The sequence below is a fragment of the Lemur catta genome, chromosome 3 (assembly GCF_020740605.2).
Source record: "Lemur catta isolate mLemCat1 chromosome 3, mLemCat1.pri, whole genome shotgun sequence".
In the NCBI taxonomy this organism is placed as follows: Eukaryota; Metazoa; Chordata; class Mammalia; order Primates; family Lemuridae; genus Lemur; species Lemur catta.
This window is the reverse complement of record NC_059130.1, coordinates 56232331-56246452: the sequence shown is the minus strand read 5'-3', so window position 1 is coordinate 56246452 and position 14122 is coordinate 56232331. Positions and strand designations below refer to the sequence as shown.

The following is a 14122-nucleotide window of genomic DNA, read 5'->3' as shown; positions in this document are numbered from 1 at the left end:
TCATAACAATATTATATAGATGATAATAATTGTTTTTCTGCTTCTCATCTCTGTAATCTAGATCTTTTCCTGAAGTGTTTTGCTATCTTCTCTGAGTTCCTCCTTGAGCAGTTCTCCCTGTTCCTAATACGGAAAGAGGATACTGAAAATAGCATGGAGTAAAATAAGATCACTAAATTAGTTCTATAGTTGTCAAATTATTTCCCCTTTTAGTACTTCCAATAATTCCTCAAGAGTTTTTTTTTAAACTCTTACTTGAAATTCTTTCCTGCCTTATGTTCCATTATGTCACTCTTTCTTGAGGCTTCTATCCCTGCTATTTAATTTTATAGGCCTTTTTTAATACTCCCTGACATTCTGTTGTGCTACATTTCCATCCTAGAATTCTTGAACCCCCAATGAACATGATTATTTTGCATAAGTTTTCACTTTTTTTCTCACTCATATGATGTAGGTTTTCATATACAGTCATGTGCTGCATGATGACGTTTCAGTCAAGGACAGACTGCATATACGATGGTGGTCCCGTAAGACTATAATGAAGAATATATAGAAACCTGATATATGACACTTGATATTGGCATTGCAGATAAAGTAGGGGGAATGATTTATACTCAGTAATGGTACTGGGACATTTGGTTTTTCTGTATCAAAAAATCATATAAATAGAAATATATAGGGGTGTGTGTGTGTGTGATATAGATTCATGTAAATACACTCTCTGGTGTTCACTACCACAATAAAATCACCTAACAATGCATTTATCAAAATATATCCTCATAATTAAGTAACACATGACTATATATATATATATATATATATATATATATATATCTCCCAGAAGGATGATGGAATTTCAGATGGAAGGTTACTACATGAATCTCAGAATCAGCAAAGATGTTTGATCAGGGATTACATGCAAGGCTTCAAAATTTTGGTTGAAGCAGTGAGAAAAAATAGTTGAGGAAATCAATGGCCCAAAGGGCATTTCTGGGCCAACATGCATATGTAACACAGGCTTGGAGTAAGGCCTCGAGAACAGGAAGATAATGGCAGCCTGGATATTTTAAAAATGTGTTTAAGTGAGTAGAGATGGTTAGGGCTACAGTTTGAATGTTTGTCCCTCCAAGTCTCATGTTGAAATTTAATTGCCATTGTGAAACTATAAGAGGCAGGGCTTTTGTGAGAGACTTGGGGTTAGAAGAGGTTGTAAGGATGGGGTTCCCATGATGGAACTAGTGTCTTTATAAAGAAAGGCAGAGAGACCTGAGCTGGCAGGCTCTCTCACCATGTGATGTCTTCTATCATGTTATGAGACAGCAAGAAGACCCACATCAGATGCAGCCCCTCGACTTTGAACCTCCCAACCTCCAGAACCATGACCTACATGAACCTCTATTCTTTGTAAATTGCCCAGTCTGTCATACTGAGGTGTAGCAACAGAAAACAGACCAAGGTAGAGAGTCTGAATACTCACCAGGATGCTTCCAGAGCTAATGTCATACAAGGTATGGCGAAAACAAATCACTATTGACTCCACTCAGTAGAAAAGACAGGCCAGGCATATTTCCACAAAGTATGACCTAGAAAAGTTACTTATCACTCAAAAAAATTATAATTTCTTCATTTTAAAAATGAGACTATAATAGTTCCTTTTCCATTAGATGGGATTCAATCATAGAATACCTGTGCAGTGCTGGCAGTGAATAGCTACTGTTTATTAGTGATATACCAAAGAATGATTTTAAAACGTTTATCCTTTAGTTAGCAGCAATGGCCAGGGGTAAAGCAGTAAGAGAATGAAAATCCTGCTAGAATGTATGGGTTAGAAAAGCCCTTATTATGATATCATGCTCTAACCATTATCTTGTATTTTTGATTCAGGGCAGCAGAAAACAAAACTGAAATTACCTAATCTAATAAATGAAGTTTAAGAAGCAAGACATCTTTCTTGCTCTGCCATTGACTGAACCTTATCCCTCACCATATTTTCTCATGGTTTTTATGACTTTTTTTCTTCCTGTTCCATCATCTACTCATACTTCTTTTGTATTTCCTCCAATATTTTTGCTACAGCCTGTGTAGATTCAACTTTTTAATGTACCACTTAGGAAGAAGAGGAAGAAGAAATACTTACGTAAGATTACCATCTTACCTTCTTTCTTTCATACTTATTTATTCTGTTGCTACTAGAGAAAGGAGATTTCCTGGGGCTATTTTTCCTTTGAAGAAATCCTAATACTAGTGACTCTAAGTGTCACACACAGAAGTGACTTTAGAAGCTACTAGGATCTTCTTCATAAGGCAGTTTTGCTCTGCCTTATGATCATAGTTTTGTCAGGATAACTCTATAAACTTTTAAGACCTTTTGTGAATATCTAGTCTCTTGTGTTACTCCTCACCTACAATCAATCTCCTTTTCCTTTCTTGCAAGAGTCTGAACTTTCTGTAGAATTGTATCAGTCACAGACTCCTTGGGCCTCATGTATGTCTGCAGATTCTCTTCAGCCTTAGATTCTAGAGAACACAGAGGTAGCAACAGGAAATAGCTGTAGGCACTTGTTCCTGTTTGTCTTCCCCTCATTGTTGCTTTAGGAATCGTTCCTCTTGGGTTCAGTGGTTTTGGTGGTCAAAGCTTTCTGTGCAAGAAATGAGCACATGGTCCAGGCTGGCCAATCATGGTGCCCTACTAAGCAGAGTACTTTTTAGAACACTAGTGCAGATGCTGGGGAAAAGAAACTGTCCGTATTTTAGATTGAGGCCACTATGTCTGGAGCTGCTTGTGCTGTGGTCCCATATGGGCTGAGCATGCTGGAGAACGAAGCCTTCCATCTTGGAGAAGGGAGATCAGAGGAATGGAGATAAAGGAAGAAAGGGAGGGAAGTGGAGATCAGGGTAACAATTGATAGGGATAGAGAGGAACACGTTGTTTGAATTCTTAAACTCAGTTTTCCTTGAAACTATGTGAAGCTTAAACTGATAAATTACATTTTTTGCTTAAATGTCCATTATAAGGTTCTGACCTTTGTAACATCATCTGTCTAGCTATAATATTAGAAACAGGTTACTTTGATGATTAATTTATAACTCTAATATTAGTTGAGTGTACTCTTTGATGAGCAGATAGGACATATCTGTTATAAGAGGCTTCCTATACATGTTTATTAAATGTAAAATTATTGCCATGGGCACTTATTATACAACTGCATTTGGTTACCCTGGTGTTTCAAATTAGCTTCCCATAATTGATGGATAAATCCTGATTACCAGTATCCCCTTCCTTGGTTCCTGAAGGTACTTTATTTTCAGCTTTTGTGTATTGTGACTGAAGAGAGGCTACTCCGCTGACTTAAAATATATCTCCTGCTTCACTCTTTCTTCTAGAGAACTATAAATATACTGAATTAAAGCCGAGCAAGGATGTGATGATGCTCTCTTCTTCTATTTAATAAAGTCATTCCACATTTTTTCCACCTGAGCCTTGAATGTAATAACAGGAAGCAAAAAGAATAACAGGAAAAATATTTTCTAGTTTTGCATCAGAATTTCTGGAAATGCTTCTCAAAAACTTATTTCCCCAAAACTTATAGACAACTCAACAAAATCATATCCTTTCTCTTGACTGAAATTATTCTCTAAAGTTGTTTTCTCCTTGAAGGTGATGTTCACAGCATAGATTCCTACCTTTATGCCACACTTGTATATGTAACTTTCTGCTTTTCAAATTACTCAAACTAAGGATTGCTATGAATGGAATAGATGTGACACAACATACCCCTGCTGCAGAGAACTAAAACTACAAATGTCTTTGCTTTTGTTTAGTATGATAGCAAATCAGTCTGATAATACTATGTAATCAAAATGCCAGCTCTATTTGTCACATATATTTCTTTAATTAAAGGGAATACTAGGCTGGGTATGGTGGCTCATACCTGGAATCCTAGCAGTCTGGGAGGCCAAGGTGGGAGGATCACTTGAGGTCAGGATTTTGAGACCAGCCTCAGCAACAGTGAGACCCTGTCTCTAATACAAATAGAAAGAAATTAGCCAGACAACTAAAAATAGAAAAAAAAATAGCTGGGCCTCATTGCGCCAGTCTGTAGTCCCAGCTACTGGGGAGGCTGAGGCAGGAAGATTGCTTGAGCCCAGGAGTTTGAAGTTGCTGTGAGCTAGGCTGACCACCACAGCACTCTAGTCCAGGCAACAGAGTGAGACTGTCTCAAAATAAATAAATAAATAAAAATAAAGGGAATACTATTAATTTGTGAATGAAAACAAGTTTCAAAACCTTGAATCCTATAATAAACTTGTCATGATTATAAATAGGTAGGCACAAATTTAAAATGTAGTACGAATTGCTTCTTTCAAAATAAATACTGATTTCATTTCCTAATAGTACTTTGCCATCTGTCCTAGTCTTTTTTGTTCTGCCACACCAGAATATCTGAGACTGGGTAATTTTTAAGAACAGAGGTTTATTTCTTACAGTCTGGAGGCTGGTAAGTCCAAGGTCAAGAGGTCTGTCTCTAGTCAGGGCTCTCTTACTGCGTCATCCCATGGTGGAGTGTGGTAAGCTGACTGAACTCATTTTTTTATCAGGAACCCAATCTTACTGTAATAGAATTAATCCATACATGAAGGCTTGTCCTCATGGCCTAATGGCCTCTTAACGTTCCCACCTCTCAACACTGTTGCATCTGGAATTAAGTTTCCAACACATAAACGTTGAGGGCCACATTCAAACCATAGCGACATCCAATCCCATGTAAAATTGAGGAAATTAATGCCACTAATCCTTTTGAAATAAATGATCTACATTTTATTCATTTATTTATTTATAGTGAATTGCAAGTCGGTGTCCTAATGATCTACATCTTTGAAGGAACTCCTGCTGCAGACTTCGATGGCCTCTCTCTCACTGGCTCTGTGTAGGTCTGGCAGCTCCCAGAAGATTTCTGTGAGAAGCTGCACCTTCTGGCTGTTCATAGTAGATAATAACCTTTTGCATTACATCTAAAATCTCTATCCAGGCCAAGACCAGGACTACATTCTTCAAGCAGAACAGATGCTAACGGCATTAATATAGGTCAGCACCAGGTCCTCTAGACCTCAAATACTGAACCAATGATGATATTCACTGCATTTGGGGAAAGGAAACATTTTTATGTTGTGTAAGTCTGAGAATGTCTATTAATAGTTATTTGCTTCATCAATGCTACTAGCATTACCTGGAAGCCTGACACTAATGCATATTCTCAGGCCCTGCCTCAGACCTACTGAAACAGAACCTTACCTTTGGCAAGATGCTTAGGTGATATGTATGCACATCAAGGGTTGAGAATCTCTATTTCACATTAGGCAGCTGTATTTATTGAATGCTTGTAACCATTTTAGCCCTGGCACATTTAGGATAGGAAAAAATAAATCTTTTATTTACATGTGTATCATCTGTCCTTTGAACCCTGGTTCACAGTAAACTTTTTATTATTTTTAAATACTTTTTGTTTTTAGTTATGGGTATATGTATATAGCTTTCTATATTTATAGGGTACGTGTGATGTTTTGATGCAGGCATAAAATGTGTAATAATCAAATCAGTAATTAGAGTATCCATCTCCTGAGGTATTTGTTAGTTATTTTAAAGTATACCATAACTTACTGTTGACTATAATCATTTTGTTGTGCTAACAAATATTGTTCATTCTACCTAACTGTATTTTTGCACCCATTAACTTTCCCCACTTTTCCCCCCATCCCCACTACCCTTCCCAGCCTCTGGGAACTATCATTCTACTCTCGGTCTCTATGAGATCAACTGTTTTTAATATTTAGCTCCCACATATGACTAAGAATATGTGAGATTTATCTTTCTGTGCTTGGCTTATTTCACTTAACATAAAGTTCACCAGTTCCATCAATGTTGTTGCAAATGACAGGATTTCATTCTTTTTTATATAATATAAAAATATTTTTAATAATATTCTATTGTGTATATGTACCACATTTTCTTTATCCAGTCATCCATTGATGAACATTTATGTTGATTCCAAATCTTGGCTATTGTGAATAGTGCTGCAATAAACATGGAGTGCAGATGCCTTTTTGAGGTACTGATTTCTTTCCTTTTTGATATATACCCAGCAGCAGATCACTGGGTCATGTGGTAGTTCTATTTTTAGTTTTTTGAGGAACCTTCACAATGTTCTTCATGGTGGTTGCTCTAATGTACATTCCTACCAACAGTGTACAAGGATTCTCCTTTCTTCACATCCTTGCCAGCATTTGTCATTGCCTGTCTTTTTGATAAAAGCCTTTTTAATTGGGATGAGATGATATCTCATTGTCATTTTGATCTGCATTTCTCTTATGACTAATGATGTTGTGCATTTTTTCATATACCTGCTGACCATTCTTATGTCTTCTTTTGAGTAATGTCTATTCAGATGTTTTGCCCATTTTGATTGGATTATTTTATTTTTTCCTATTGAGTTATTTGAGCTCTTTATATGTTCTAGTTGTTAACCTCTTGTCAGATGTGTAGTTTGCAAATATTTTCTCCCATTCTATGATTTTTCTCTTCCCTTTGTTGATTTTTTCCATTGCCATGTTGAAGATTTTTAGCTTGATGTGACCCCATTTGTCTAATATTGCTTTGGTTGCTTGTGCTTTTAGAGTATTCATCAAGAAATCATTGTCTAGACCATGTCCCGAAATGTTTCCCCAGTGATTCTTTTAGTAGTTTCATAGTTTCAAGTCTTAAAGTCTTTAACCCATTTGATTTTTGTATATCACTAGAGATAAAAGTCTAATTTCATTCTTCTGTACATGACTGTCCAGTTTTCCCAGTACCATTTATTGAAGAGACTGTCTTTTTCCTAATGTATGTTCTTGGCATGTTAAAAATAGTCAAAAATATAGTAAAAGGCCAGGCATGGTGGCTCACGCCTGTAATACTAGCACTCTGGGAGGCCGAGGCGGGTGGATCGCTCAAGGTCAGGAGTTCAAGACCAGCCTGAGCAAGAGCGAGACTCTGTCTCTACTAAAAAAAATAGAAAGAAATTATCTGGCCTACTAAAATATGTATATAGAAAAAAATTAGCCGGGCATGGTGGCGCATGCCTGTAGTCCCAGCTACTTGGAAGGCTGAGGCAGTAGGATCGCTTAAGCCCAGGAGTTTGAGGTTGCTGTGAGCTAGGCTGATGCCATGGCACTCACTCTAGCCCGGGCAAAAGAGCAAGACTCTGTCTCAAAAAAAAAAAAAAAAAAATTTTATATATATATATATATATATATATATGGTAAAAAATAAGTTGACTATAGATGTCTTGATTTATTTCTAGGTTTTCTGCTCTGTTGCATTGCTGTAAGTGTCTGTTTTTATGCCAGTACCATGCTGTTGGGTTACTAGAATTCTATAGTATAGTTTGAAGTCAGGTAATGTGATTCCTCCAGTTTTATTCTTTTTGCTCAAGATGGATATGGTTACTATGGATTTTTTGTGGTTCCATATATATATTAAGATATTTGTTAATTTCTGTGAAGACTGTGATTGGTGTTGTGATGGGGATCACATTGAATCTGTAGATTGCTTTGGATAATATGGACATTTTAACAATATTGATCCATCTAATCAATGAGCATGGAATATATTTCCATTTTTTGTGTCCTCTTCAATATATTTCATCAATGCTTTATATCATTTTCATTGTAGAGATCTTTTACTTCTTTGGTTAAGTTTATTCCTAGGTATTTTATTTTATTTTTAGTGATCGTAAATGGGATTACTTTCTTGGTTGTGTTTTCAGATTGATTGCTTACTGTTGGCATATAGAAATGCTACTGATTTTTGTGTGTTGATTTTGTATCCTGCAACTTTACGGAATTTATCAGTTCTCATAGTTTTTTTGTGGTATCTTTAAGTTTACCTAGATATAAGATCATATAATTTGCAAACAAGGATAATTTGACTTCTTCCTTTTCAATTTGGATGCTCTTTATTTCTTTCTTTTGTATGATTGCTCTAGCTAGAACTTCCAGTACTATGTTGAATAACAGTGGTGAAAGTGGGCATCCTTGTCTTGTTCCAGGTCGTAGAGAAAAGGCTTTTAGTTTTTCCCCATTCAGTATGATATTAGCTGTGGGTCTGTCATATATGGCTTTTATTTTGTTGAGATAAGTTCTTTCTGTACCCAGTTTTTACAGTGTTTTTTCATGAAGGATGTTGAATTTTATCAAATGCTCTGTCAGCATTAATTGAAATGGTCACATGGTTTTTGTCTTTCATTCTGTTGAGATCATGTATCACACTGATTGATTTGCATATGTTGAACCATTCTTGCATCCCTGAGATAAATGCCCTTGATCATGGTGAATGATCTTTTTAATGTGTTGTTGAATATGTTTTGCTAGTATTTTGCCAAGGATTTTTGCATCTATGTTCATTAGAGATATTATCCTGTAGTTTTCTTTTTTGTTGTGTCTTTGTTGGGTTTTGGTATCAGGATGATACAGGCCTCATAGAATGACTTTGAGAGTATTCTTTCCTCCTTGATTTTTTGGAATAGTTTAAGTAGAATTGGTATTAATTCTTCTTTGGATACTTGCTAGAGTTCAGCAGTGAAGCCATCAGGTCTTGGGCTTTTCGTTGGTGAAAGACTTTTTATTATTGCTTCTATCTTATTACCTGCTATTAGTTTATCTGGGTTTTGGATTTCTTCCTGGTTCAATCTTGGTGAGTTGTATGTGTCTGGGAGTTTATCTATTTCTTCTAGGATTTCTAATTTATTAGCATATTGTTGTGCATAGTAGTCTCTACTGATTCTTTGAATTTCTGCAGTATCAGTTGCAAATGTCTCCTTTTTCATCTATGATATTATGTATTTGAGTCTTCTCTTTGTTTCTTAGTGTGGCTAAAGATTTGTAAATTTTACCTTTTCAAGATACCAACTTTTTGTGTCATTGATCTATTGTATACATTTCTTTGGCTTCAATTTATTTATTTCTGCTGTGATCTTTATTATTTCTTTTCCTCTAGTTTTGGGTTTGGATTGCTCTTGTTTTTCTAGGATGAATAATTTGTTTGTTTACCTGAAGCTTTTCTACTTTTTTGATGTAGGTACTTATTGCTATAAACTTTCCTCTTATTACTGCTTTTACTGTATCCCATAGGTTTTGGTATGTTGTGCTTTCATTTTTATTTGTTTTGAGAAATTTTAAAATTCCCTTCTTAATCTCTTCATTAACCTACTGGCTATTCAGGAGCATATTGTTTAATTTCCATGTGTTTGTATAGTTTCCAATGTTCCTCTTGTTATTGATGTTTAGTTTTACTCCATTGTGGTCAGAAAAAATACTTGGTATGATGTCCAGTTTTTTTGAGTTTTTAAAGATTTGTTTTGCAGCCTAATATATGCTATATCCTTGAGAATGATCCATGAGCTGAGAAGAACATGTATTCTGCAGCTGTTGGATGAAATGTTCTGTAAATATCTATTAAGTCCATTTGTTTCATAGTGGATATTAAATCTAATGTTCCTTTGTTGATTTTCTGTCTGGATAACCTATCTAATGCTGAAAGTGGGGTGTTGAGATATCCAACTTTTATTGTGTTGCAGTATATCTCTCTTTTTAGCTCGGATAATATTTGCTTTATATAGCTGGGTATTCTGTGTTGGGTGCATATATACTTAGAACTGTTATATCCTCTTCCTGAATTGACACCTTTATCATAATATAATGACCTTCTTTGTTTCTTTTTACACTTTTGGTCTTGAAATCTATTTTATCTGATAGAAGTATAGCTACTCCAACTCTTCTTTGATTTCATTTGCATGGAATATCTTTTTCCATTCCTTTATTTTCAGTCTATGTGTGTCTTTATAGGTGAAGCAGGTTTCTGGTAAACAACAGTAGTTAGGTCTTGTTTTTTAATCCATTCATCCATTCTATGTCTTTTGATTAGAGAGTTTGTCTCAAGCTTCACTGTCTGGAGTTGGAGAAGGGGTTACATAGGCACTCACTTTGGTGCCATCTCTTGTGTCTCATTGGGTCATGTATACCCCAAGTCCACTGGCTCTGAGCCAGCACAGCTGCAAGAACTGCCCAAAGACTACTGTCCTCATGGTGTGGCTGACTTACAAATTTACTCCAGGCCCCAGGCCACTTTTGTCATTAAGTGGTGGAGCTAGCCAAAACTCGGGTTCCTACCACTAGAGTGGAGGATTCCCTTCTGGCTGGGGCTGCTGTAAATGTTCCCTCCCTGGGCACCAGCCAAAATCTGCCTTGTGTTGTATTTCTCTGTGACAGGGCAATACTGAGTTCCAATGCAAAGTTCCACAATCACTTTACCCTCCCTCCCCTAAGCATATACATTCTCTCTCCAATCAGTGCTGGTGAGGCACCATTGGGTGACTGGGGATTGCTAGAGTAGGCAATGTAGACTATCTTTCCTGCCCTCTTCAGTGCCTTTCTTTCTTGATATAATGTTAAAACTAAGTAGTGTGATCATACTCACCCAATTTTTAGTTCTTATGAAGGTGTTTTCTTGCATGGATATTTGTTCTATTTGGTGTTCCTGTCAGGGGAATGATTGCTAAGAGTGTTTTGTTTGGCCATCTTGCTCCATCCCTCCTCCCATGCTAAACAAGTGATAAATATATGTAAAACAAATGATATGGCAGTCCTAAGGATTCTTCCATTTGGTTCAATCTTGTTCACTGTTGTCCAACAGACTTTCTATGAAGAATGAAATATTCTATGTCTGCGACTTCCATTAGTGTGGTTATTAGCCATATGAAGCTATTGATCCTTTGAAATATGATTATGTGATCTTATTTTAATTTTTTTAAATTTTAACTAATTTACATTTAAATTTAAATAGCCACACTTGTGTCTATTTGCTACCAAACTGGACAATGCAAGTTCAACTTACTAGGACCATGTTAAGGATAGAGCTTGTTTTCCTTGGCCTTCATTATCTTTTCCTATCCTAAAGATTTGACTAAGGAAAAAATTAGATAATCTCTGAGATGATCTAGAATGTAACAACATACTCTACATATGAGTAGACACTGCATTTCTCAAGCTTAAACCAGGTGGCTGTTTTTCTACTGTCCCTTAGTCTTAACAATGAGTAGAAGGACTTGGAAGAGGACTCACAGGTCCATTGAACTTGATGAAGTTGAATTTAGTTTTAGAATTGCACAAGATGTAAGAACAGAATTCTGTCACCTATTGACAAAATCAGAATCAAGCTCATCATTTTTAAGCTTTTTGACTTGTATCTGGCGAAAGATAAAAGATATATCTAACACAGTGTTATTTTTAAAAAGTATTTTTAAGTATATGTTTCTTTTATTCCATATTTTTTGTCATGTGCAGCTTCATAAGACCTAAACAATGAGATGAAAGCAATTCATTTATATACTATTATTAACAGTTCAGGGAAATGGGAAATCATGAAAAACTTGTCCCACGAACAGAGAAATATTGCAATAAATATTGAATTTATTTAGTCACATACTTGACAAGAATTTTCTGGTGTATAGACATAGAAAACTGTGAATGTAACCACTCACAAAAAAAAATTTTTAATTCCTAGTAGTTTTCCTCTCTGTTTTCCAGTTATCAGTCTGTTATCTTGTTTTGCTTCAGGTAATTCTCCAAGGTACTCATCTACTGTGAGGGTTTTCCATCTGCTTCCAGCTCCAGGGCCACATCTCTCAGAGTCCACACAAGGTCTGAGAAAAAGCTCATGAAATCAGCTGGATCCTCACCCTCATTCTTGTCAGGTGATGATTTTGCTCTGTTTCATCTGGAATACTTAAGTAATACAGCTATTTCCTGGACAATTGTAATGGACCTGACACTTTTTATCACTTATCTTTTTATATGCTCAATACAATGTTATTGGGCATGTAAAGATCTTGTATCAGTTTTACGTATCATCTAAGGCTAAAATAATAAAATAACTTGCTGAAACTTTAGAATGGGTAGGGGATAGAGCTATGAGTTGAAAATATATTATCTGAACTTCAGAACCTAAATCCTTAACTAATGTTTTTGGCAGGGTAATAGTACCTGGCTTAGTTCACAGACTTTAGTGATAGAATACTGTCTCCTGATCATAGTCAGTGTTGATTTTTTGAGAGTGTTGCCCCAGTTCTTTGGCTCCTGTCTTGGAAGAATCAGAAGCCAGGCCTGTGAGATGAAGAGATGACAGACACTAGTGTTTCCACAGAAGCAGCTTTTATTGCAGGCTTGTCAGTATAGAATAGAAAGCGAAAGTACATTTCCTGAGGGGAATGGGTCTATCTCTGCAAGTAGAGAATACACTGAGGTCTTACCACACTTCTACTTTTATGTCTATGCCTTATGATGTGCTAAATGGTGGGTGGAATATTCATTACTTTCCTGGGAACAGGGTGGAGAGTTCTTAGAGCTAAGGGCACTCCCCTATTTTATATCCTTATAGGCTAACTTCCAGGGGTTGCCATGACATTTGTAAACTGTCAGGGTGCTGATGCCTGTGATTTTTACTATGCTAATGTATGTTAATGGAGGAAAAAGTCACCTTTAGACATGAGCTTCCTGGTTTCTTCACATGCTCCTGGCTGGGAAAAGTTCCTAACCGCAAGTTCCTGCCGTTTTGGGTTAGGTTCTAAGTGCTTGCTGGCCCCCTCATTCCTGCCCCCCTCCTCTTTTCCTGTGGTTAGCACTGCCAGCCTGCACCTGCTCCTAACAGTCATCATGCTCCTCTGTTACAATTCTGCCTTATGGATTTTTTTTTCACCTCTGGTTGCTATAACTTGGTCTCATGACATGTAAACAGAAATTAAAAGTCTTATGTTTCAGTGGAAGCTCTTATCTAAGGAAACACTAATTACTGAAGAGAATAGTCAGAGATAGATGCCTTAATCAAAAATGAAATCCTCCATCCTTACCTCCTCTACATATCCCAAGCCCTCTTTGTTAAGCAGAACTAGGGTGTGGTTTGGCTGCTTGGGATGAGGCACACACCGCATCCAGAGTCCTTTGGTGTGAAACTGCACTGTGGGTCCAACAGAGAAGCCTACAAAGGAGAGAGGGGATAAGAGGGAAAGATGAATTAGTAACAGGTGGTCCTGGGAACTGAGTTAAGGGAAATCTAGGTTAGAAGATGACCATAACAATGGCCAGTATTGAATTTAACCAGATAAAATAGGAAAATTAGGATATCCAATTTGCATCAGAACTTTTTGGTTTGCTCCAGTGATCAGGAAGCTTGCTGTTACCTCATAAATATTTATTAAATGTCATATAGTTTATATATATGCATATCTCTATTACTACCACTCACCCTTGTTCTTCCCAGCCAGCTTGTTCAGCAGGTAGGATTTGCCCGTGCGGTAGAGGCCCACGATAGCCACCACCACCACAGGCTGGGTAATGGCAGACAGGGTCTTCAAGCCTTCTGGATTAACCCTCAGTTTCCCTTTAGCATTCTCAATGAGGCATACTGGGCCTGGCATGTAGATTTCTGAGGCCATGTCCACGGTTGTCCCTTGTCTGCAAGGGAAGAAGTGGAATAAATTAGGATTTTCTGTCTTTAAGGCGAGCAAACAATTTTACCAGCTTATGTTGCTGGTAAAATTTATGTCATAAAACTCTCCAGCACTGCCAAAAGTTTGGGGGCATTAGTGAGATAGATGAGGAGCATATTTGTGTCATTTTAGAATGTTATAGAGTATTAAAGAAGTCATTTAATGTTAAAAATATTGTCATGAAACTAATATATCTATATTCAAGCACCCTTTTCATTAAAAGTTTCCATGTAATTTATGGTGGAAAACTTTTTGGAGAATTCTCATTAAACAATTTACAATAGTTATTAAGATGAAGATAGAATAGGTTTAGGAAAAATTTACTTTACATTCTGGCTATATGTAAAATATATAAATGTTTATTAATTGAACTAAGATTTATTTTTTGTTTACTTTTGTGCAAAGACTAAGTGCTAGAGGCTTGGTTTCTGGCTTCAATGAACTATTAGTCTTATTGTGAGAAAAATAAACCCTTAAGCAATACCTGTGTTCATATACAGTGTACATCCTGGTATTGATTATTTAATTTAATCTCTTCCATA

At 36.4% G+C, this 14122-nt stretch overlaps 1 protein-coding gene across 1 annotated transcript; it reads right to left on the bottom strand.

Annotated features, from left to right (window-relative positions):
* Positions 1-57: 57 nt before the first annotated feature.
* On the bottom strand, positions 58-13526 carry LOC123634838 (guanylate-binding protein 1-like). The gene is made up of 4 exons (XM_045546539.1): positions 13337-13526; positions 12942-13069; positions 11158-11229; positions 58-123 (listed from the first exon to the last, which is right to left on the bottom strand). Exons 1-4 carry the CDS (start codon positions 13524-13526, stop codon positions 58-60), a joined length of 456 nt encoding a protein of 151 aa, XP_045402495.1.
* Between the last annotated feature and the right edge of the window lie 596 nt (positions 13527-14122).